The following is an 18623-nucleotide window of genomic DNA, read 5'->3' as shown; positions in this document are numbered from 1 at the left end:
ATTCTATTACATGCTTTGCAAAAGCAGGCACTTAACATACAATCACATCCTGGTCTGCAAGGCAAGAGTTTTAGGTACCTAGAACTACAACTATTACAAATGCAGGAGGAACGATTTACCTTAGTTCTACTGCTGCTGTGTGAGCCATTATGTGAGAACTGCTTCCTGACTTGCTTTGTTTCAGCACAGTGGTGATCAGCTTTGGCAATGGCACACCGCTCTGGGGCTCCCCACCTGCCTAACAGTAGGTCAAATGACATGCTGTTAAGGAACAGTTGAAATGGGCCTTAGTACAATTGACTAAAATTGTAGCATGGACCAAATTTGTATTTTTAAACTGATGGATACAGTCCTTCATTGGCGAATAAAGCACTTTAGAAGAATTAATCTAGCAGGTAGGTAACTAGCAATTATTTACCTGCATCTGAAATTAAGCCATACTGCAGCAAAGTTCTGACTTGCCAAAATAATCTTTCTGAATAGGTAACAAGAATACAGCTCAGCTCTGCTTTCTTGTCATTTAACCAATTCCTCCCATGAAATTCCCTGCTACAAAAAGTAGTGGCTACAGTGCAAGTGAACTTGCAAGAAGGAAATTCATGTTTCCTTACAGTAGCTCATGAACGATCAACACAGGTGCCTAAAATAAAGGGATAACGTTAGTGGCTGACCTGCTCAATAGTTCAGGTTATGTGGTCTCCAGACCATATAAACTGTAGCACTCCACCTGGGACATTGTATGAGACTTACCAGCTGGGGGTAAGGGTGTGTGTTTGTCTGAGGTAGGCTGCTTTGAGTGAGATTAACAAACTGCCCACTTTGGCACTGCACAGGCCAGACCTTCACCTAGCAAAAATTATCAGTGCTATGCTGCCTGCCTGAATACCTGCTCACAAAGGAGGAATTTAATACCTTTTTCCCTCCTGAACTTAAGTGCACTTAAATCTGTTCCCGAAAAGCAGAATAAAATGTGGTTTCTTAGCAGAACAAAATCAACGGAACTTGGAAACGGCAAGAGTTTTAGAATTACATATTCATACAAAAAGGCTTCACTGTAGGAAGTAATTTTATTGTTGAAATAAACAACTTATTTACAGGGATAGTTACTTTACAGTTTTACAAAGCAGACATTAATTCTTCTCAGAATAAAGTATCAAACCAGTGACAGACTTAGCACTGTCTAAATGCAGTTTATTCCAAAAAGAAATCTACAGCAATCATTAGATTAAATCATACCAATCACATAATAAAATGCTGTCCCTTGCAACTACAATGGTATAAAAAGACTTTTTAATCAGTCATGATCTAGTGGATTAAGCATCTGCTATACTTCTTTCTTCTTGAGTATTAGTGGACCTACATTATCTCCTGTTAATTCATTGTGCTTGTTGTGGGAGCCATCACAGACAGGGAACTGGAAGAAAACATACATGAGGAATTAGTATAACTCTGTACAACAATTACATGGAGATTTTTATACTTCTTCCTATGCCAAGAGCACTTTGATAACGTCACTAGTTCCTACTACTACATCCTGTTTCAATATCAAATTCCCTGTCTCCTAAGACATGGGACACATTACACTGCTAACAGGTAAGTAAGTTTGTGAGGTCCTAAAATAGCTGTTCATAGACACAAAGTCAGGGACAAAGCCTTTTTGCATGAAAGGACAGCAAGCAAAGCAGTCATCAGTCTCAAATGGTTTAAGGTTTATTGTGGAACAATAAACCTTAAACAAGAGCACCAAGAAGTGCTCTTTATAGATTAACCATTTGCAACCAGTAAGTACTGGTTTAAGGAATGCTGAAGTATTTTGCTGAAGTGATTAGTCTGAAGCAAGAATAGTAGAGTTTCTTAGGTCCAGGGCTGATTTTTTTGTTAAAACAAGAAAGCATTCAGTCCAGAGAGGACAAAACCAGGGTGCAGTCAGCACACTGAAAAGCAGTTGAGGCTAGATGAAAAATGGTCATGTACCTCTAGTTGATTTGGGGGATATGGACTACCCCAACCAGTCAACTACTGGCTTCTCTGGACCAGATGGGGTTATGCTCTCCTGCACCAACACAGGTCCAGCCTAATTTTCATTCTACTATGAGTGACTTTCTAAGCATTGTTTTTGCAAAGTAGTTATCTTCCAATTAGTTGCAATGTATTTCCAGACATTAAATAAGGGTTGTTTGGTTCCAATCTACTCACAGGTGGTTACTGTGTAAGCATTTCTAGAAAAACCCTACTGTGTTTCTCACAAGTTTCTACAGTTTCTTTCTGCATGTGGATAGGTTTACAGTGGAGAAAAAATAAGAACTGCGTCATTCTCAAAACTCCGGAGAAAAGCACAGGTCTATGTGTAGCAATTCACACTGAAGCACTGATAAAAATATCCAAGTTTTGATCTCTAATGCTACAGCAGCACAAAGTGTCTTACCGTCTTAGAACGCCAACACCTGCAGTAAGCTTTAGTGAGGCACAGATCTTCAATGTTTATTTCATTCACTACTTTTGGATTTTCCTTCTGGATCTTCAGGTTAATCAAGCTATCCTTCTGCTGTTTCTTCTTGGGGAGGAACGGGCGAACAGCGAGGTAACCGAGCAAGGCCAGCACGCCCAGGAAAGGCAATAACCGCAGCCATTCTGCAACTAAAGACAGGTGGAATTTAGACTGGCTCTTGACACCACTTCAGTGCAGTGCAGCATCAGCTACTCTCAAATGACTGAGGCTTAGGGTAGGGAATGGAACTGCGCAGTCAGCAGGGCTCTGAGGGCAAACCAGACTCTGTGGGTAAGTCTTAAGAAAGACAGACCCAAATGAAAACCTGGGTTTTACTGTAGCCAAGGTAAAAATCCGACTCCTAGAATTTCATCTTAACACTGTAGAAGATGACTCAATGGAAACAAATCCAAAACAAATAAAAGGCATACTGAAATGGTGAGCCCTAAAATTACAGGGGTTCTGCTCACCCAAGGTAAACCAGCACTGTGTACTAGCAAACTGGGCATAATCACATGCAGTAAGTATATTAAATGTCGCTATCTTAACATTCTGTGTATGAAGAATGTTCACCACATTTTATAATTCAATTTTCAATTGGAAGGGTTTGATTTTTTTTTTCTTAGATTTTTAGTTTCTTGAAGCTTTCCTCATTTGATTTGTTCCAAGGTTTGTTTTTTAAACTTTTGGTAGAAATTATAGAGATTATTCGATAAACACTAACAAAACCTTTACCCATGTTTTTGGTTTTATCTTTCAGAGTTCTGTTTGCTCAGGGATCTGCAACCAATTTCTACAATACACAAAGAAAGTGTCCTGAGATCAGGTAAGTCAAGCCACAGAAAGTTGTTTTTTACCAAGCTGAGGAACTTCTTTTAAGAACAGGTAAGACATTCAAGTATCCTCTGCAGACTTAGCTGCCTTGCTATATCATTATAAATCTTCCAGACATACTGGTGAGAGAAGACTTACTGGACTTCTTAATTCATCAGCGCCTCACTTAAGATCTATATATATTGAAGGTGGATCCACTTTTCCAGCAAAACATGTTGTGACAATACTCCAGTGTAATTTAAGTACCATGGTGCAATAAAGGAGAACACATTTTTCTGAATTTCTGGAGAATGCATTGAATGCAATGCACCACAACCATGTAAATGATAAAGGCGCCGCAAGAACTTTCAGTAGTCTTTCCACACCTGCACTTACAGTGGTCCCTATGCACAACAACTGACAAAATTTGCTAAGAGTTAATGCAACAGACTAATCCTTCTCTCTTTTCTCAGTTCCTGCAACAAGCTGTAAGCCCTAAATCATTAAACAATTAACATTGAGATACTTAAACTTTTTCAGTTACATGAAGTACTGAATTTCCTGGACAGTAGTGCCTGTTTGTCTTTTCTACCATTACTGTGCCAGAAGAACATGTCAATAAGAATCCAAATGCACTTTCTGACCTTACGTGAAAGATTGACTTGGAACTTACTTTAGAAGAGAGTAAAAATATTTGGTTATTGAAAAAAAATTTCCAAATTGAATATCTAACTTGACTGGTGGCAAAGAGGTGGGTCTCTACAAAGCTGCTCTGAACTCCAAAGACAGAGCAGACACTCCAACAGGCATAGCATAACCAGAAACAGGGCACTTACCAAGTGTGCGATGAATACAACTGAGCTAAAACTGACACACAAAAAGGAGATGTCTCATATCAGTATTAAGCATCATTAAAAGAGACCAGCAACTAAACAGCAAGTGGCATCTCAATACAGCTTGAAACTCCCTGATATGACATCAAAATCAGAGCAGTAGTCATGTCTATAGGAGACTCATAACCAGTTGGGTTCATCCAAATGAAACAGGAATATGATAGCTGCAACCTCTTAGAAAGGGAATTAGAAACAAACAGGAATAGGAAGTGCAAGGATATTATTTATCATGGTTATTATTTAATATTTGTATCATGCTAACTGTTGAAAAAGAGTTTTGTCCTCACTAGCCAATAATTTCTTTACATGTTTCTAATGTGGGAGTCTTTGGAAAGCGCACAGTTATACCAATGTGTGCACTAATCATAAACTGACTTGTTATTGCCAAGACTGCCAGAAGCTCATACTTTTTACTGAAAAATCAACATGACTGTGCTTCTATGGCAAGAGAGACAAGATACTGCTACAAAGTTAAAAAGTCACAGATCTTCAGACTGGGTGGACAGGGATGGGGAGAAAAGCTTCACCCAAACTAATGCAATGATATCTTTCTACAGCTGTAAGCTGCTCGGTGTTTTTGAAGCCATTCATACCTTTCTGAAGCAGATGCAAGGCAATTCACAAGACTGTTTATTTTCACAGCTGATAACTCAGAATTCAGCAATTACAGTGATTCTGGAGATTCCTTATCAGTTCTGCTGTGTGGCAAGAGGCAGTCTTTGAAGCCAGAAATGGAGAGCAGAGTATCGAAGAGGTTAGTCTTCCAACTTGATTTGGTTAGACAGAGACCAGTCCCAAAGGTAAGTCCTGGAAAGTATCAGGAACGTCACTAGAACAGGAATGCTCAGAGAATTCCAAGAAGCTGAAGCCATGGACCACAGGTCAGTTACATTTTCCAGAAGAGGTTTTCTTTATTTTAGTCCAACAGTAGCAAGTCCAAAAAAATAAGAAACACGTACACTATGAACAGAAAGGGACTGGCCAGCCACTGAGAATCAAATCAAAGCAAGTGGTCCCTGCTTGTCTTTCACCAAATACTCCTTTGGCATCTTTCATTCTGATTTATGTTTTAGCTAATTCCTGTGGAAATGACCACAGAATGCAGACCCAAAAGCAGCTTCTTATAGTAACAGCTCAACTGCAAGCCAAACTTTTAACAAGTATTAGCTACCAGTCAAAATGAAAATTGGAACTGTGATTGTGTGTTCTCGAAACTGTTGAGATTCCTCACTTACTCAATTACATTATCTTCAGAATTAATAAGCAGTTCTATTCTATTTTCTGTTATTTGCCTGGGTCTCTTAAGGGTGCTCTCTTTGCTACACAAACTAAACACAAAGGGTTCCACACAACACTTTACCATGTCTATCAGCTTACGAAGGTAGAGAGGTGACAGTCCTTTTAGTGACATAGCACACTAAATAAATAAAAAGCCAAAGCTATGGGTAGGTTAGCAAGCCACTCTGCAAATGACAATTTCATGGTTCAAATGGGTTCTGAAGACTCTGTTATCATGGTTTTGCCCTTCTTTCCCTCAGTACTGTAAAAAATGATCTACAGAACTGTCATCTTGCCTGGCAGCTTGTGACATTAAAGTGCCTCTTAACATGTAGGCCAAATATAAGACAGCCCACACAGGACCATGTCATAGTTACGGAAAGAAGCACAGCATCAAGATTCTTACATAAACCTTGAAATTATGACCACATGCTAGTTTAACGTGAACGTCTATGCTGTTTTAATGGCGTACCAGGATAAAAACCGACACCAGAATGAGACAACACTGTTCATTTCAGTGAACTTGAGAAGGGAAGGGTAAAGCAGCTATGACAAGAGAAACTGAAAGAGGCTCTGAGCAGCAGCAGAGTGACAATTTGGATATCCACGTTCAAAACCAAGGTCAAACATTCTTTCCTTCCTCCCTCATTGCTTTTCGCTTCAGGAGTCTTGCATTCCTGTTAACAGTCTTCCTCTCTCCAAGCAAGCAATTTTCCATTGTGATTTGGTGAGGTTACGATAGACAACAGGCGTCTCAAGATTTTTATCAGCACACTATACAATATCCTACATGAAAGGATTCTCCCTGCGCTTTTGGTCTGTTGTTTCTACAACTGATGCACTACATGAATTGAAGTTGCATCAGCCGGGAAGCTAATGAAGGTCTACAGAAGGGTTCTGGCCTGCCTTTGCGAACAACGTCTATGCTAGCGAGTGTTTTATGGTGCTGGTCCATGACTAAGCTCAGTAGATGCCACCAAAGGACAAATACTGATGCACTTTAAATCTTTTAAGATCAATATTATTTCCCACTTTCCAAAAAGAAGCAAAGAATGCTTGACATGTCTGATATGCCATTTGCCAAAGAATACACCCCTCTAATTTGTAGTAGTAAACACGAAAGAGAATATTAATCTAATCTTCCCTATTTTCTAATAGTCTGCAGTAATGGTAATTCAACAGATATGATCCTGTAAGTTGCTGCTGCAGAGTAACTCCCAGAATTGGGAATCCCTTGCTCTTAAAGGCTTATGGCTTTAGGACAGGAGAAACCAGATCAGAACAACAATACAGAAGAGACAACACTTGCTAAAGCAATCTGGTTTTCTCAGAACAAACTTAGACTGACAGCAGCTCTGAGTGCAGGTAAGCACAAGACTCTTCCAATGAGCAATGAGGTTTCAATGACTTTCAATAACTTAAGCACTGAGAGAGAATCCCTTATTAATTTAGGTGCCTAGGATATGGCATCCTATGGTTCCCTTTTGAAAAGCCTCGCCACGTTGCACTTACCCTATGCCATAACTTTAAGCACCTTGTACAGTTTTGCTGTTTTTTCCTCCATTTTCATTCATATCCACCCTAAGAGGAAAATATATAAGTGTGACAGCAGATATTAGTCATCTGACTATTGAAAAAATATGAAAAGAGTGTAAAAGTGTTGTCTCTATGGCTATGTATTTTTAATTATACATCTCTTTCCACTTTTCTGAGTGTTTAGCACAGCACCAGTCAAAGAAACCACTCAGAACTAGAGGCTGTGGACTTTTTTCTTTCAGGTATGCTCCTTAAATCCATCAGGTTTCAAAGTAATTTCTGACTTGGTTCCTTCTTTTGCCTTTATTCAATATTTTTGCAACTGATATTTTATGTTTGGTCTCCACTTGAGGTTTCAGTTGTTTGTCTCTTGCCCTCCCTCCAAATTCAAGGCAGTACCTGTCAATGGGCTAAATAACATGACATCAAACCAGTTCTCCCCAGTGATCATTCTATTACAAAAGGAAAAGTTCTGACAAGAGGTTTACAGAATAAATTATATTCACTACTATGTAGTGTGATACAGAGGCTGCACAAATAATCCTGTTACAGAAATGCATGTTTGGACAAGTGAAGCAAGAAGAGATTAAACTCAAGCTTAACTAATTTTAAGTACGACTTGTGGTTAAAAGGGCAATGACTTAAGTGGGAAACTGCCAAACGCTAGGAATATGAGAAGCTCCATTGTTCTGTAGCTTACTGTATCCCCTGCCTCCTAGCTTTGTAGCAGCTTGATTTCTCTATTTGGTAAATATAATTAACAGCATGCTCTGATGAGAGAGTAGTTGTAGGGAAAGAACGGTTCATTTAAATCAGGTCTCCTTGTCGTGGGAAAGATAATGAAACCTTACGTTTACAAGCAGCATGAACATGCTGGAAAACTACCCAAACCTGGTTTTAAATAAATTGTGCCTGTTCTACATTGAATCACTTTCCAGCACTATTAAAGTCATATATCTTATTGCTGCAAGATAAATAACTAAGGTTGATTCTGCACTTAGAAGACTTTTTCTGTTTCCAGAGAGTTTCTGTTAGAGCATTCCTCTTGTTTATTATCACCCAACTAATTTTGTCATTTGACGCTACTTCAGGTTCTGCCTGTATTACCGCAGATGAGCTTGGGCTCAGATAGCTCCAGTTCGCAAAGCACTGACATGCACTGACCACATAAAGAATTTGCTAGCATTTCATAGAATCATAGAATGGTTTGGATCAGAAGGCACGTCAAGGTTCACCTAGTTCCACCCCCCTGCCATGGGCAGGGATACCTCCCACTAGACCAGGTTGCTCAAAGTCCCGTCCAACCTGGCCTTGAACACTGCCAGGGATGGGGCAGCCACAGCTTCTCTGGGCAACATCTGCCTGTGCCTCACCACCCTCGTAGTTCTTTCCTGTTCACTGTGTGATAGGGCTATGATTAATGAGTAGATATTTTCTCTCCCTCACTCTGAATATAGTTATAAAAACTATTAAATACCCCCCCAACATTACGTATGTAACAGACTCCCAGAAACAGGTTGGTGTGGTTTTTTCTCTCAGTATAGACGAGCTCTGTAAACTTTTAAGCAAATGAAGAGGCAGCGGTTTAAGCTTTCAGCTAAAATCACATTTTCTCTGCGTGCACAGCCTCCGACTTGCTGATACTTGCACAGAGAGGAATTTTAAGTACAGTGCAAAGAAGCTCGGGCCGAGGAGCCTGGTACATTTTACCACTACATTTTACTCTGACGGTTATCATCTACCTCATAGGACATCTTAAACGTCCTGACGGATAATTTTCCTGCTCAAACAGTTTAACGGTAATTCAAAGTTTGGCCTCCTCCCTTCTGTAACAGATAACTGGTTCAGCAGAGTCGGCAAAAAGCGAGCAATGCCCGGAGCCAGAAGTGGAAATCGCAGCCAGACAGGGGACAGGCCCGGGGCATGTGCCGGCGCCCAGGCAGACGCCAGGCTCCGGGCAGAACCGCGCTGCCCGGCCCGGCCCCGCCGTGCTCCCCACTCAAGCCGCGGGGCCGCACAAGCGGGAAAGGGCTCCGGGCCCCGCCGCTCCCCCTTACCTGTGAGGCGGAGGAAGCCGCCGACGCTCTCGGGCAGCGGCAGGCGCTTGAGGTACGCGGGCAGCTGGACCTTGACGATGCGGGCCAGGCTCTCCAGCACCATGGCGGCGGCGGCGGCGGGGTCAAAGGGGAACCACGCCGCGGCGGCTGCCGCGCTGCTCCGCGATACTCCCGTCGAGCATGCGCCGCGGGGCGGGGCGACGGCGGTGGCGGCACCGCATGCGCACGGAGGTACCGCCGGCTCCCCTCAGATCGGGCCGCGCTTCCGGCGGGCGCCGCCGTGGGGAGCGTCACGGGCGGGCGGGAGCGGCGGCAGTGGCGGCGGAGCCCGGTGGGCAGCGGGGCCAGGCCGGGGTCGAGAGCGTTGGGAGCCATCATGGCGCCTCCGGGAGCCAGGTGTCCTCCTGCCCGGGCCTCACGTGAAGGTACAGCTAGGGAGGTGAGGGAGTGCGGCTTTAATAACTCTGTGTGGCTTCAGTTTTACATGCTATATATAACCTGTCGTCACCCTGTTGCGTTAAAGTTGCTTTTCATGTCGACGGTTTTAAAAATATTGAAGTAAAGGACTGAAAGTTTTTCTTCATATGGATGGTGTTTTTCATATGGTATCATAACTCTTCTGAGGTGGGATAATGTGAGTGCTGAGAGGTTTAATATTACATGAAGAGGCTCATCTGCCTCATGTTTGGCAATAGTTTGTGCAGAACAAGCTCTATGACTGAGCACTTTAATTTTATTGAATTTTATGTCTAGGACACTGGTCGTTTTGGCATAGAAAATTGCCTGTGTAGCCAGGAGGAAAAAAAGTAAGAAATATGTAGCCATTCCAGGTCAATTTAGACAACCCAGCCAGACCCGAAGACTCTTGAGTTAGTCCTTTGGTCACGAGTCCAACACCATTTGGTTCAAGATTCTTTCCTACTGTGAATGAATCCATGAAGTGCTAATAGCATGTAGCACAGAGCACAACTATCTTTGGGAAAGCTGAAGTAGTGCAGTCCTTTTAGAAGATACATTTCCTTCCTTATGCAGTCTTGACAGGAGCACAGCTGTCCCTCGATGTATGGAAACTGCACCATATCTGCCCCTATCAACTGTGCACTTTCCCTGCCAGCCCAGAATTAAGAAGTTTGGGGGTAAGTTAATAGTGTTCAGCAAAGCAATGAAGGTGTAAGGTATTTATTGAGTCATGTGAACCCACTGGTCTGTCTTTGGATGAATCTACTTACAGTCGTGTTTGCGTTGTATTGACTAGGATAAATGCAGTGCTAGATCTCTTTCGCTAGTTTGCTTTAATGACTGGTTCAGGACAATCTTACCCAAAAGTTAAAATCACCATAAAGAACTAAGGCAAAAACCTCAAATACTGAAAGCTAGGTTTGAGACAAACAAATCCAGCTTGTTTGTGCTTCTCACCTGAATATTACTGTGACCCTACATTAACATTTCCTGATGAATCATCTTTAGCTAGCAAGAATATTCCTGTGATCTCAGAGTATCTTAGTTCTCTACCTCACCTAAGTTTATCCTTGTAATGACTATGTCTGATGTCCTAAGATGATTCCTTCTGGTGTAGGCAAATGCATGCAATTAGACAAGATAATGAAAGAGCAAAATGCTCAAAATGCAGAATAATCACTCTGTAAAGATTACACATCAGATGTCATGATGTAACCTTGTTTGTGAAACTTTCTGAGGGAAGAATATTTATGGCTGAAGATACATAAGGTAAATCCTCCAGCTCTGAATCAAACAACTTCGCATTGAAGTTGAGCGCCTCTGTCCTTCCTGCCTCCTCCCTTTCTTCTGCTGTTCCAGCCTTCTCTGGATGCTAGCCGTGATACTGGGAGCACAGCTGACATGTCACTGATGCTCCTCAGCCCCACTGTGCTGCCTTTGATCAGTGCTCCACTCAGCACGCTGCTAGGCAATCTGCACATGTTGCAGAGAGGAGCCGTTCTCACTGTGCCTCACCTGTCTGCATAGGTATCAGTTGACGTGAGTCATGAACGGTTTCGGTATATGAAAGGCTGAAGTCATAAAACTATAAAGAAAATGAAGCCTGAATGAGATTCTTAACTTTAGGGGAGGCAAAAGATGGTCTTTAGAAAACCAATTTCAACTGGAGCACAGGAGATGTGTGTTCACTCTCCAACTTGGCTGCAGACTTCCTGTTTCACTTAAAGGGGAAAATGTAAGCTGCAGGCTTGCTCGGTCCTGCAGAAAAGAACAGGGTTTTACACAGTAGTCCCATCTTCAGGGACCACGTTATGGGGTCAGATCAGTCAACATCAGGAGGTTAAGTAGGCAGGTGTGACATCTTCCTCCCGTTAGACACATCACATTTAACACCTTATGTGGACATTCTTATTCCACAGGCAGATTGCTTCCTCAGGATTTTATCAGGATCCTTTTCAACTTTGCCTCAATTCTCATTACTGTTTGGTATCTGGAAAATTTTCTACCTTTTTTGGGGAGAGTAATATGCAACAATTCATTCTTGCACATTTAGATTCAGTTTGTGAACTGTTAAAAACTAGAGATTGCCTTTGTTTCATGCTAGCAACTGTTCAGTTGGCAACTGGTTCAGTTGGCAACTGAAACTCTGGTATCGTGTAGGATATATAGAAGCCACTGTAATAATAATAACAGCACAAAAAGCCCAAGCATCAATACTTGAACAAAACCTAGGTCACCGATACTGAAATAAGATTATTACTTTCAGCAGTAAGTATCCTCTATCACTGGGATTTTTCCTCTAGCAAGAAATGCTCCAGATGAGATGGAGCATGGAGTCCACATGCAGAGACCTACAGATCTACATAGTGCTAGCCTGGGTCTTTTGCATGGAATTCCCAAAGCACAGCCCAAAACAGAACCAGCCCAATTAACTTACTGCTACACATGCTTTGACAAGAATGGTAGAAAAGCTTGTGGTGCAGATGCAGATCATGCTTGGCAGAATAAATTCATGTCACTACAACACATCTGAACTGGTCCAGCTTGCAGTAGAATGGCTGGTCCTGGTCCAGCAGACTAAGCAGAGGTGAAAAGAAGGTGGTTGTTTTCCTCCTCTTGTTACCCTTCAAAATTGCCTGATTTCCCCATGCCTTTAATTCAGCTTTAAAATGAGGTAATATTGCTCTGTCTGGAACACTAAGATTTTGCAAAGGAAAAGAACATTTATAAATTATACTTTATTTTATTCTACCGAGTACAGCCAGTATGGATAAAAGATGAAAGGTTCTGAGGTAGCAGATGCACAGTCCTTCCATCTCTAGAACAAGCCTAAATAGCACAGTAATTTGCTCACCACTCTTTCATGGTAATGAGCTTTTCTATCAACAGGACATCTCATATTGTTAAAACCATTTTCTTGGAATTGGCACTGCCATTTTCCATGCTGAGTGCCTGGAATAATCTCTACAGCAGGCAAAAAGTACTGTTGTCAACTAAAAACTATCCTGTCACCAGAGGGCTGGCCTGTGTAATCAGCAAACACAAGCTTCTGTCTAGGAGGAAGCTAGCTCTCTCCCTTTGTATTTGATTCATTTCACAATGGGGTTTGATTAGCTGATGTCCCTGCTGTATGCAAAAATATCTCTCTCTTCCACTTCCCCAAAAGCAAGCAAAATCATTGCACCCCAGAAGGGCTGTAGGAACTGTGATTAATTTCATGCAATGGCTCCATCAGTTAGTTATGCAGCACTTTTAACATCCAACTGTAAAATAATTTAATCTCAAAGATAAGGAGACTGGCTTAAAAACATAAACCTTAAGACTGTATATATAAGGTTACTTTCCTCTATTTTATGGTTAAGCAAGTTGCAATTGCATTGCATGAAGGTTAAGGTTTCAGTTCTTATTTTTACATTCAGAGACTTAACTGCCTTTGGGAGAAAGTGGAGATTGTCATGCTTTCACATAACTCTGAGACCTGGCACCTTACGTGACTTCTGCTGGTGTTTATTGAAAATACCTAGTGCTCTGTGGTGGGCAAAGTATTCAAGAGAAAAATTAGTTAAGGAAACAAATCACACTTATAACAGAATCAATAGGGTCATTTTGTGATAGCATCGTTTTCATATTACAAAACTACTACTAATTTTGTAATATGAAGTTTGAGTGTTGGAACTAGATGATCTTTAAGGTCCCTTCCTACCCAAACCACTCTATGACTCCATGCTATTACCTTCTAATCTAATGAACATCCAGGAATTTTACAATGTAACTGTTATATTTTGAAAGCAGGTGCTATGGTAATTGCTTAAGTAACTGCAGGATCCTACTAATAGCATGTATAACTGTTGAATTCCCTGTGTCTTAGAATGCTATTTATTGTCACAGATTGTAGTAAATTAATTTGTGGAAAAGAGTGAAAACAGGGATGTAAAGCAAAATAGCAAGATTTCTAAGAATTGGATCAGGTTCTGGCATGGCAACTTCGTGCATGAGAGAACAGAGCAGTAGACACAGGTTTTATTTATTCAAGAAAAATACCATACTTTGATCTCTCAGCAATAGGTTTAACTTTAAATTAAACCAATAGGTTTTAATTTCTTTTCTGACTACTGCTGCCAGGGAGTGGGAAATGTTACCTGTGAGTTGGGTATGAAAGAAAGTTGAGGAACTTCCCAACTCAAGCACGTATATTCAGTGCTAAATTCCTAGATATCCCCAGATAAAATTCAGTTACTTTTCACTTACACTGTATGTTTTTTACAGGCTGGAACTGTCTTTTGATGCAATGGTTAGCACTGGTCCACAGTAGTGGTTTCTACAGGTACTATATTTGCAGAAATAGCACAAACTATGAATATTCACTTGGTCACACTCAGTTACTGATTTCAACTGCCTTTATTTAAAGCATAGAAAGTAACAAGTTGTATGACATGAGGCTATTGTAAGTAACATCAGTCAAGTAACACCAACGTTGCACAAGAAAGCACACAGTAAATGTAATATTGCAGTGAATTTTAAATTTTGATCCATTACATGAATCATCCAGTCTTTTAGAATCATAGAATGGTCTGAGTTGGAAAGGACCTTAAGATCATCCAGTTCCGAGCCCCCTGCCATGGGCAGGGACACCTCCCACTAGGTATCAAGGCCGTGTCAACCTGGCCTTGAACACTGCCAGCAATGGGGCATTCACAGCATCCTCGGGCAGCCAGTTCCAGTGCCTCACCACTCTCACGGTAAAGAACTTCTTCCTTATAACTAACCTAAATCTCTCCAATATGTACTGCTGATGAGGATCCAGACTGATCTGATCGCTGGTCACATACAGACTTGCACAGATTTGGAACTTAATTGGCTTCCAGGGAGTTGCTAGTTCACAACAGTTTCACGCCAATCAGAACAAATATCCTTAGGAGTCACTAATGTGTTCATAGAAGACCAGATACATTATTGATTTGTGTCAGGTTCTGCCTGGTTTTTTGCAATAAAGCAGGCTGCAAAATCACCAGATTGTCCCCTGGGAGGAAGCCGCAGTGATGGAAAACAGATACATCCTCCCCTACAATAAAGGACCTACGGAGGACAAAGCTGACATAATCTAGGAAGTACACATGCTAAATGAAAATACGTGAAGTAAAACCACTATCAAAAAGCTGCTCTCTTATGATGGGAATTCCAGGGGAAAGAATCTATTTATATGTCAATATATTCTCAGCAGAGGACCACCCACCATTCCCTTTTAAACTGCATTGATCTTTGCTGTCAGTGAAGACAGTATATCCTTGACCAGGCAAGTAAAGGTATATTTGTTCCCTTAGTACTTTAATCCCTTGGCATAATAGCTGTCACTGAAAGTTGTTTCCTTCATTTTGGAAGGCAAAGGTGAGAATGCCACAAGACTAAGTCGTGTGACGCAATGTGCCTTCATTGGCAGGGGCTAATTATAGCACAGAATAACTACCAGCTTCCTCTGCCGAGGACAGAGTACATGATCTCTGCAACATGACTGCACTTTGCTCTTAAGTTCTTCCTGTGTCACGATGCCACTGACACCGCAGCAAAACAATAGCTTGTCATTCCTTCCTAGGCTGCTCTGTAACAACAGTGATGTGGAGATTCCTGAGCCTGCCGCTCCTCTTTTCAAGGTTAGATAGGTCTGGCGTAGACAGCAATGCACAATTCTTCTCTGTCATCTCACAAGAATAGAGGGGAGCAAAAAAAGAACATACCCAAAACCCCAAAATATCATGCCTCTTGAATTTCAGAAAACAAACATATGTATAATGGATAGAGAGGAAAGCAGGGAAAAAGTGGCTATCTTGATTCCAAGGCAATGACATGGAATAGCACTACAGCAGGTAAACAAGGTTAATCTAGCCTTTTTACTGCCTAGCTTAGTAATGGGGCTTTTTTTCTACTTTTTCCAGGCACTCCCTGTCCTCTGGACTGCAGGTTAACTATAGCACAGCGTGCTTCCAGACCTAGGTAGCTGGCTATTCCTTAGAAGATGTGTAAGTTAATTCTTCACTTCACTTTTCAAGGTATTGCCAGCATTTTATAGAAATTCTGTACTTCACACCAGTACAGGCAGCCGTAAGGTCTGGAAATACTTTTTTTTCTGAATCGGTTTCTTTTTTCCCTTTGAATCGTCAGAGAAACCAACCAACACAAAAAGTAGGATATAAACATACCACCTCAAAGCTTACTTTACCAGAAATGTAAGCCTAATGACTGGGAAAGGTGAAAATTAAATTAAACCTAAATAGATGGTAATTAAGAGGCATTCATCAGCATGCTAGGGGAGTGCTTTTGGAAACCATTAAAAGATCCTAGTGCCCCCTTTCTTCAGAGCACAAAGTCTTTTATTTAAAATCAGTGTTGTCATAGATGTCTATAGTTAATTTATTAAGATGCTTGAGAATGTTTTAAACTGCTTCACCGAGAGGAATTTATTTTTATAACTTTTTTTTTACACTTTTATGTGAGTTATTTTGACAGTTCCAGGGATAGAAATATTGTAATTATTGAGAAAATGAGTATGGTAGAAATGGGTGCTGCCCATAGTCCCTCAAATTACCTGTCCACTATGACTTGATACTGTCAAACATCCTGAACAATGTAAGGGTAAGTGTATAATTTAGTCTCCAAGTTCCTGAGCCCTCCATGCCTAATTGCAGCAGTGTTTGTTTTTCTAATATGGGAGTTAAACAGAGATTAGAAAATCATTTAATGTAGGCAACAAACAGGAAGGAAGGACTAAGAAATTATCTCTTTTTTTTTGCTGTTAACTTGGATTTAAATCACTATTACTGAGAAAATTAGCATCTTGGATCCCACTATCTTTAAGCCAGTATTTTTCAGTTGGTTTTGTTTTTAAGATGAAAATAGCAAAAAAAAAAAAAAAAATTGTAGCCCTCATTGTCTTTAAAAAACTGAATTAATATCTGCTTGTGAAAGTGAAAATCTATGTAATATTCCTTGAAAGGCTGAAAAGCGTGCTTGACCTTGGGGAATAAAAGTCACGAGGAGTACAGAAGCTAGGTTGCATTTGCTTTATAATTTGCACAGTTTTCAACCACTTGCCAACACCTGCCTGTGCTTCATGACTACTGGGTGTGTCACGACCCGCTCTTTCAGCAAGACTGCCCTGATCCATCCCACTAACCATAATGATGAACAGCATAATAACTGGCTAATTTCAGAATTGGTGATTTAGAGTCATCAACAATGTTTCCCGAATTACAACATGACAGCAAACAAGAGTAATATTCCTTCTGAGAGATATATTTGCCTGTAATTACCTGAATACTTGAGGTCTAAGCAAGCTCTTGGACATCTAATGATTATTTGGGACATACCAAAAACTGGAAAGATCAGCCGAATCTTTATAGATGAGGTTGTTCAAAAGGACAAAAAGAAAAGTGAAATGACTGCTAGTACCACATGATAGTTAGCTAGTTAAATCCATTGTCTAAATGCAGACCATATACTCCTGCAAGTTCAAAGACAAAAGCAAAAAAACCCTGAAGTGTTTCTGTGGACTTTCTTATTTACTTAAATCTCTATTTTAAATTAATTCAATAGAGCATCAAACAGTTAAACCGCAGCAATCTACGAGACTATGTAATAACTTCTCCAGGGAAACAACATTATTTTATATAAAACAGAAAGGGGGGAGAGGGGAGAAAATGTTCTACAAGGGAAAAAAGCCTCAAAATGAAGTGACAGAAAGTCAGCTTGCTACCTCTGCTGAAGTGTCATGTTTATTTAGCTACAAATATGTGAAGGATTCACCATCAGGACTGCCTCAGAAGAGCGAATAGCCAAGAAGTGTACCTTGCTGTGGGCTATTTGGCATGTCAGTAGTTGAAAGGGCTCCTAACCCAGAGGGGGTCGCTGCCCCAGGTCTTCTGGAAACACTGACTGATCTCTGTGGGGAAATGTCTCAAGACAAAAGGTGGCTATAAAATACTTCAATATGAGGTACACCATCAGTGTCCTGATTAGCTCAGGCTAACTAATTCCCTGTAACACTAATCAAACAGTGAAAATTGTTCTTAGCATGTATGAAGCCACGTGCAAGGAAGCTTACACTTCAATCAACGCAACATGTTGTGAAGTCTGAGCAGCCTTGTCTATACTAGGGAGCCTGTGAAATATGTTAGCTATCCTTATTAACTTTAATCTTTAACATTTTATCCGGGTTAGCAACTTTTATAGTGTATTAGGTACACTGGTCAAATAATTTGTTAAACCCAGACTCCTCAAAGGTTGAATACATTTGCATCCTGGATCAAGCATTGGAGGAGCAACTGAATCTGGATGGTCCGAGTCTGACTAGTAATCAGTTATGTCAAAGTAATAAAAACAGACATATCTTGAAAGTGCTTCCCAGAGTCCTTTGATGTGTCCTTTGGTAAACACAATAGGTCAAATTAAGTACTGCTGAAAACTGCTCTAAGAGCTTGGTCATTTTCAGTAACAGTGTAACTCCTACAGACTTAGCATGCAGTCTGAAGGCAGCCTGAGGGGCCAAAAAACAGGTATTACAAGGAAAAGCAACCACCTCCAAAGGGATGGGGGAAAGTAGGTCACCATTAAACACCTTTTTGAAGAGATCTCCAACTGATGTACCTTGGCCTATTGAAACTGATAAAACTCTGATTTGCCCCAGAGAGCGGTTCCACCTGCTGAATTCAGCCTGTGTTACCTTATTTTAGCAATTGTGGCTAATTGTGCTGCCCTTCACACCCCTGTTTTAAGATGCTATTTTGCCACGTATGTTTATATTACCTATGTTTATTCAGGAATGTAAAGAATTCATACAAAAGAAGAAAACAAAGACAGTAACTGCATGACAACAAAAGTTTTCATTTTTCAAAGTCGGCACCGTAATTATGCTGTGCACGTGCTCATCTGACTTGCATGCTTCAATATCCATAGAGCTGAATCAGCACAGAAAATGAACATTCTTGTTGATGCAAACTGCTGCTGACTTGAAAGGAATATCTTTTTCATTTAGATCAAATGGCAGTTTTGCTGGGAAAAAAATGAATGCTCGGTATGAATACTAATAAATATCCTGCAGCAATTTTC

At 40.8% G+C, this 18623-nt stretch overlaps 2 protein-coding genes across 6 annotated transcripts in view; one reads left to right on the top strand and one right to left on the bottom strand.

The window, feature by feature from the left end:
- Window positions 1–1174: 1174 nt before the first annotated feature.
- Window positions 1175–10849, bottom strand: CISD2 (CDGSH iron sulfur domain 2). The gene is made up of 3 exons (XM_030492170.1): window positions 9066–10849; window positions 2426–2637; window positions 1175–1414 (listed from the first exon to the last, which is right to left on the bottom strand). Exons 1-3 carry the CDS (start codon window positions 9166–9168, stop codon window positions 1325–1327), a joined length of 405 nt encoding a protein of 134 aa, XP_030348030.1. The 5' UTR covers window positions 9169–10849; the 3' UTR covers window positions 1175–1324.
- Window positions 9117–18623, top strand: part of UBE2D3 (ubiquitin conjugating enzyme E2 D3) — a 37760-nt gene continuing 28253 nt past the window's right edge. For 3 of the 5 annotated variants that reach the window (XM_030492164.1, XM_030492167.1, XM_030492166.1), the window contains exons 1-2: window positions 9117–9504; window positions 15455–15538. In XM_030492164.1, coding sequence (XP_030348024.1) covers window positions 9143–9504; window positions 15455–15512 — 420 coding nt within the window. In that variant the 5' untranslated portion in view covers window positions 9117–9142 and the 3' untranslated portion in view covers window positions 15513–15538. The other 2 variants (XM_030492168.1, XM_030492165.1) reach the window with 2 other exon arrangements.

The sequence above is a fragment of the Strigops habroptila genome, chromosome 7 (genome assembly GCF_004027225.2).
Source record: "Strigops habroptila isolate Jane chromosome 7, bStrHab1.2.pri, whole genome shotgun sequence".
NCBI lineage: Eukaryota > Metazoa > Chordata > Aves > Psittaciformes > Psittacidae > Strigops > Strigops habroptila.
Note: the sequence above shows the minus strand (reverse complement) of the source record. Positions and strands in the feature narration are given on the sequence as shown.

Coding starts and splice junctions, on each gene's coding strand:
- CISD2 (XM_030492170.1), bottom strand. CDS start 9,168: ATGGTGCTGGAGAGCCTGGCCCGCATCGTCAAGGTCCAGCTGCCCGCG. Junction 2,638..9,065: donor CGGCTTCCTCCGCCTCACAG/GTAAGGGGGAGC, acceptor ACCTGTCTTTAG/TTGCAGAATGGCTGCGGTTA. Junction 1,415..2,425: donor GGTGTTGGCGTTCTAAGACG/GTAAGACACTTT, acceptor GTTTTCTTCCAG/TTCCCTGTCTGTGATGGCTC.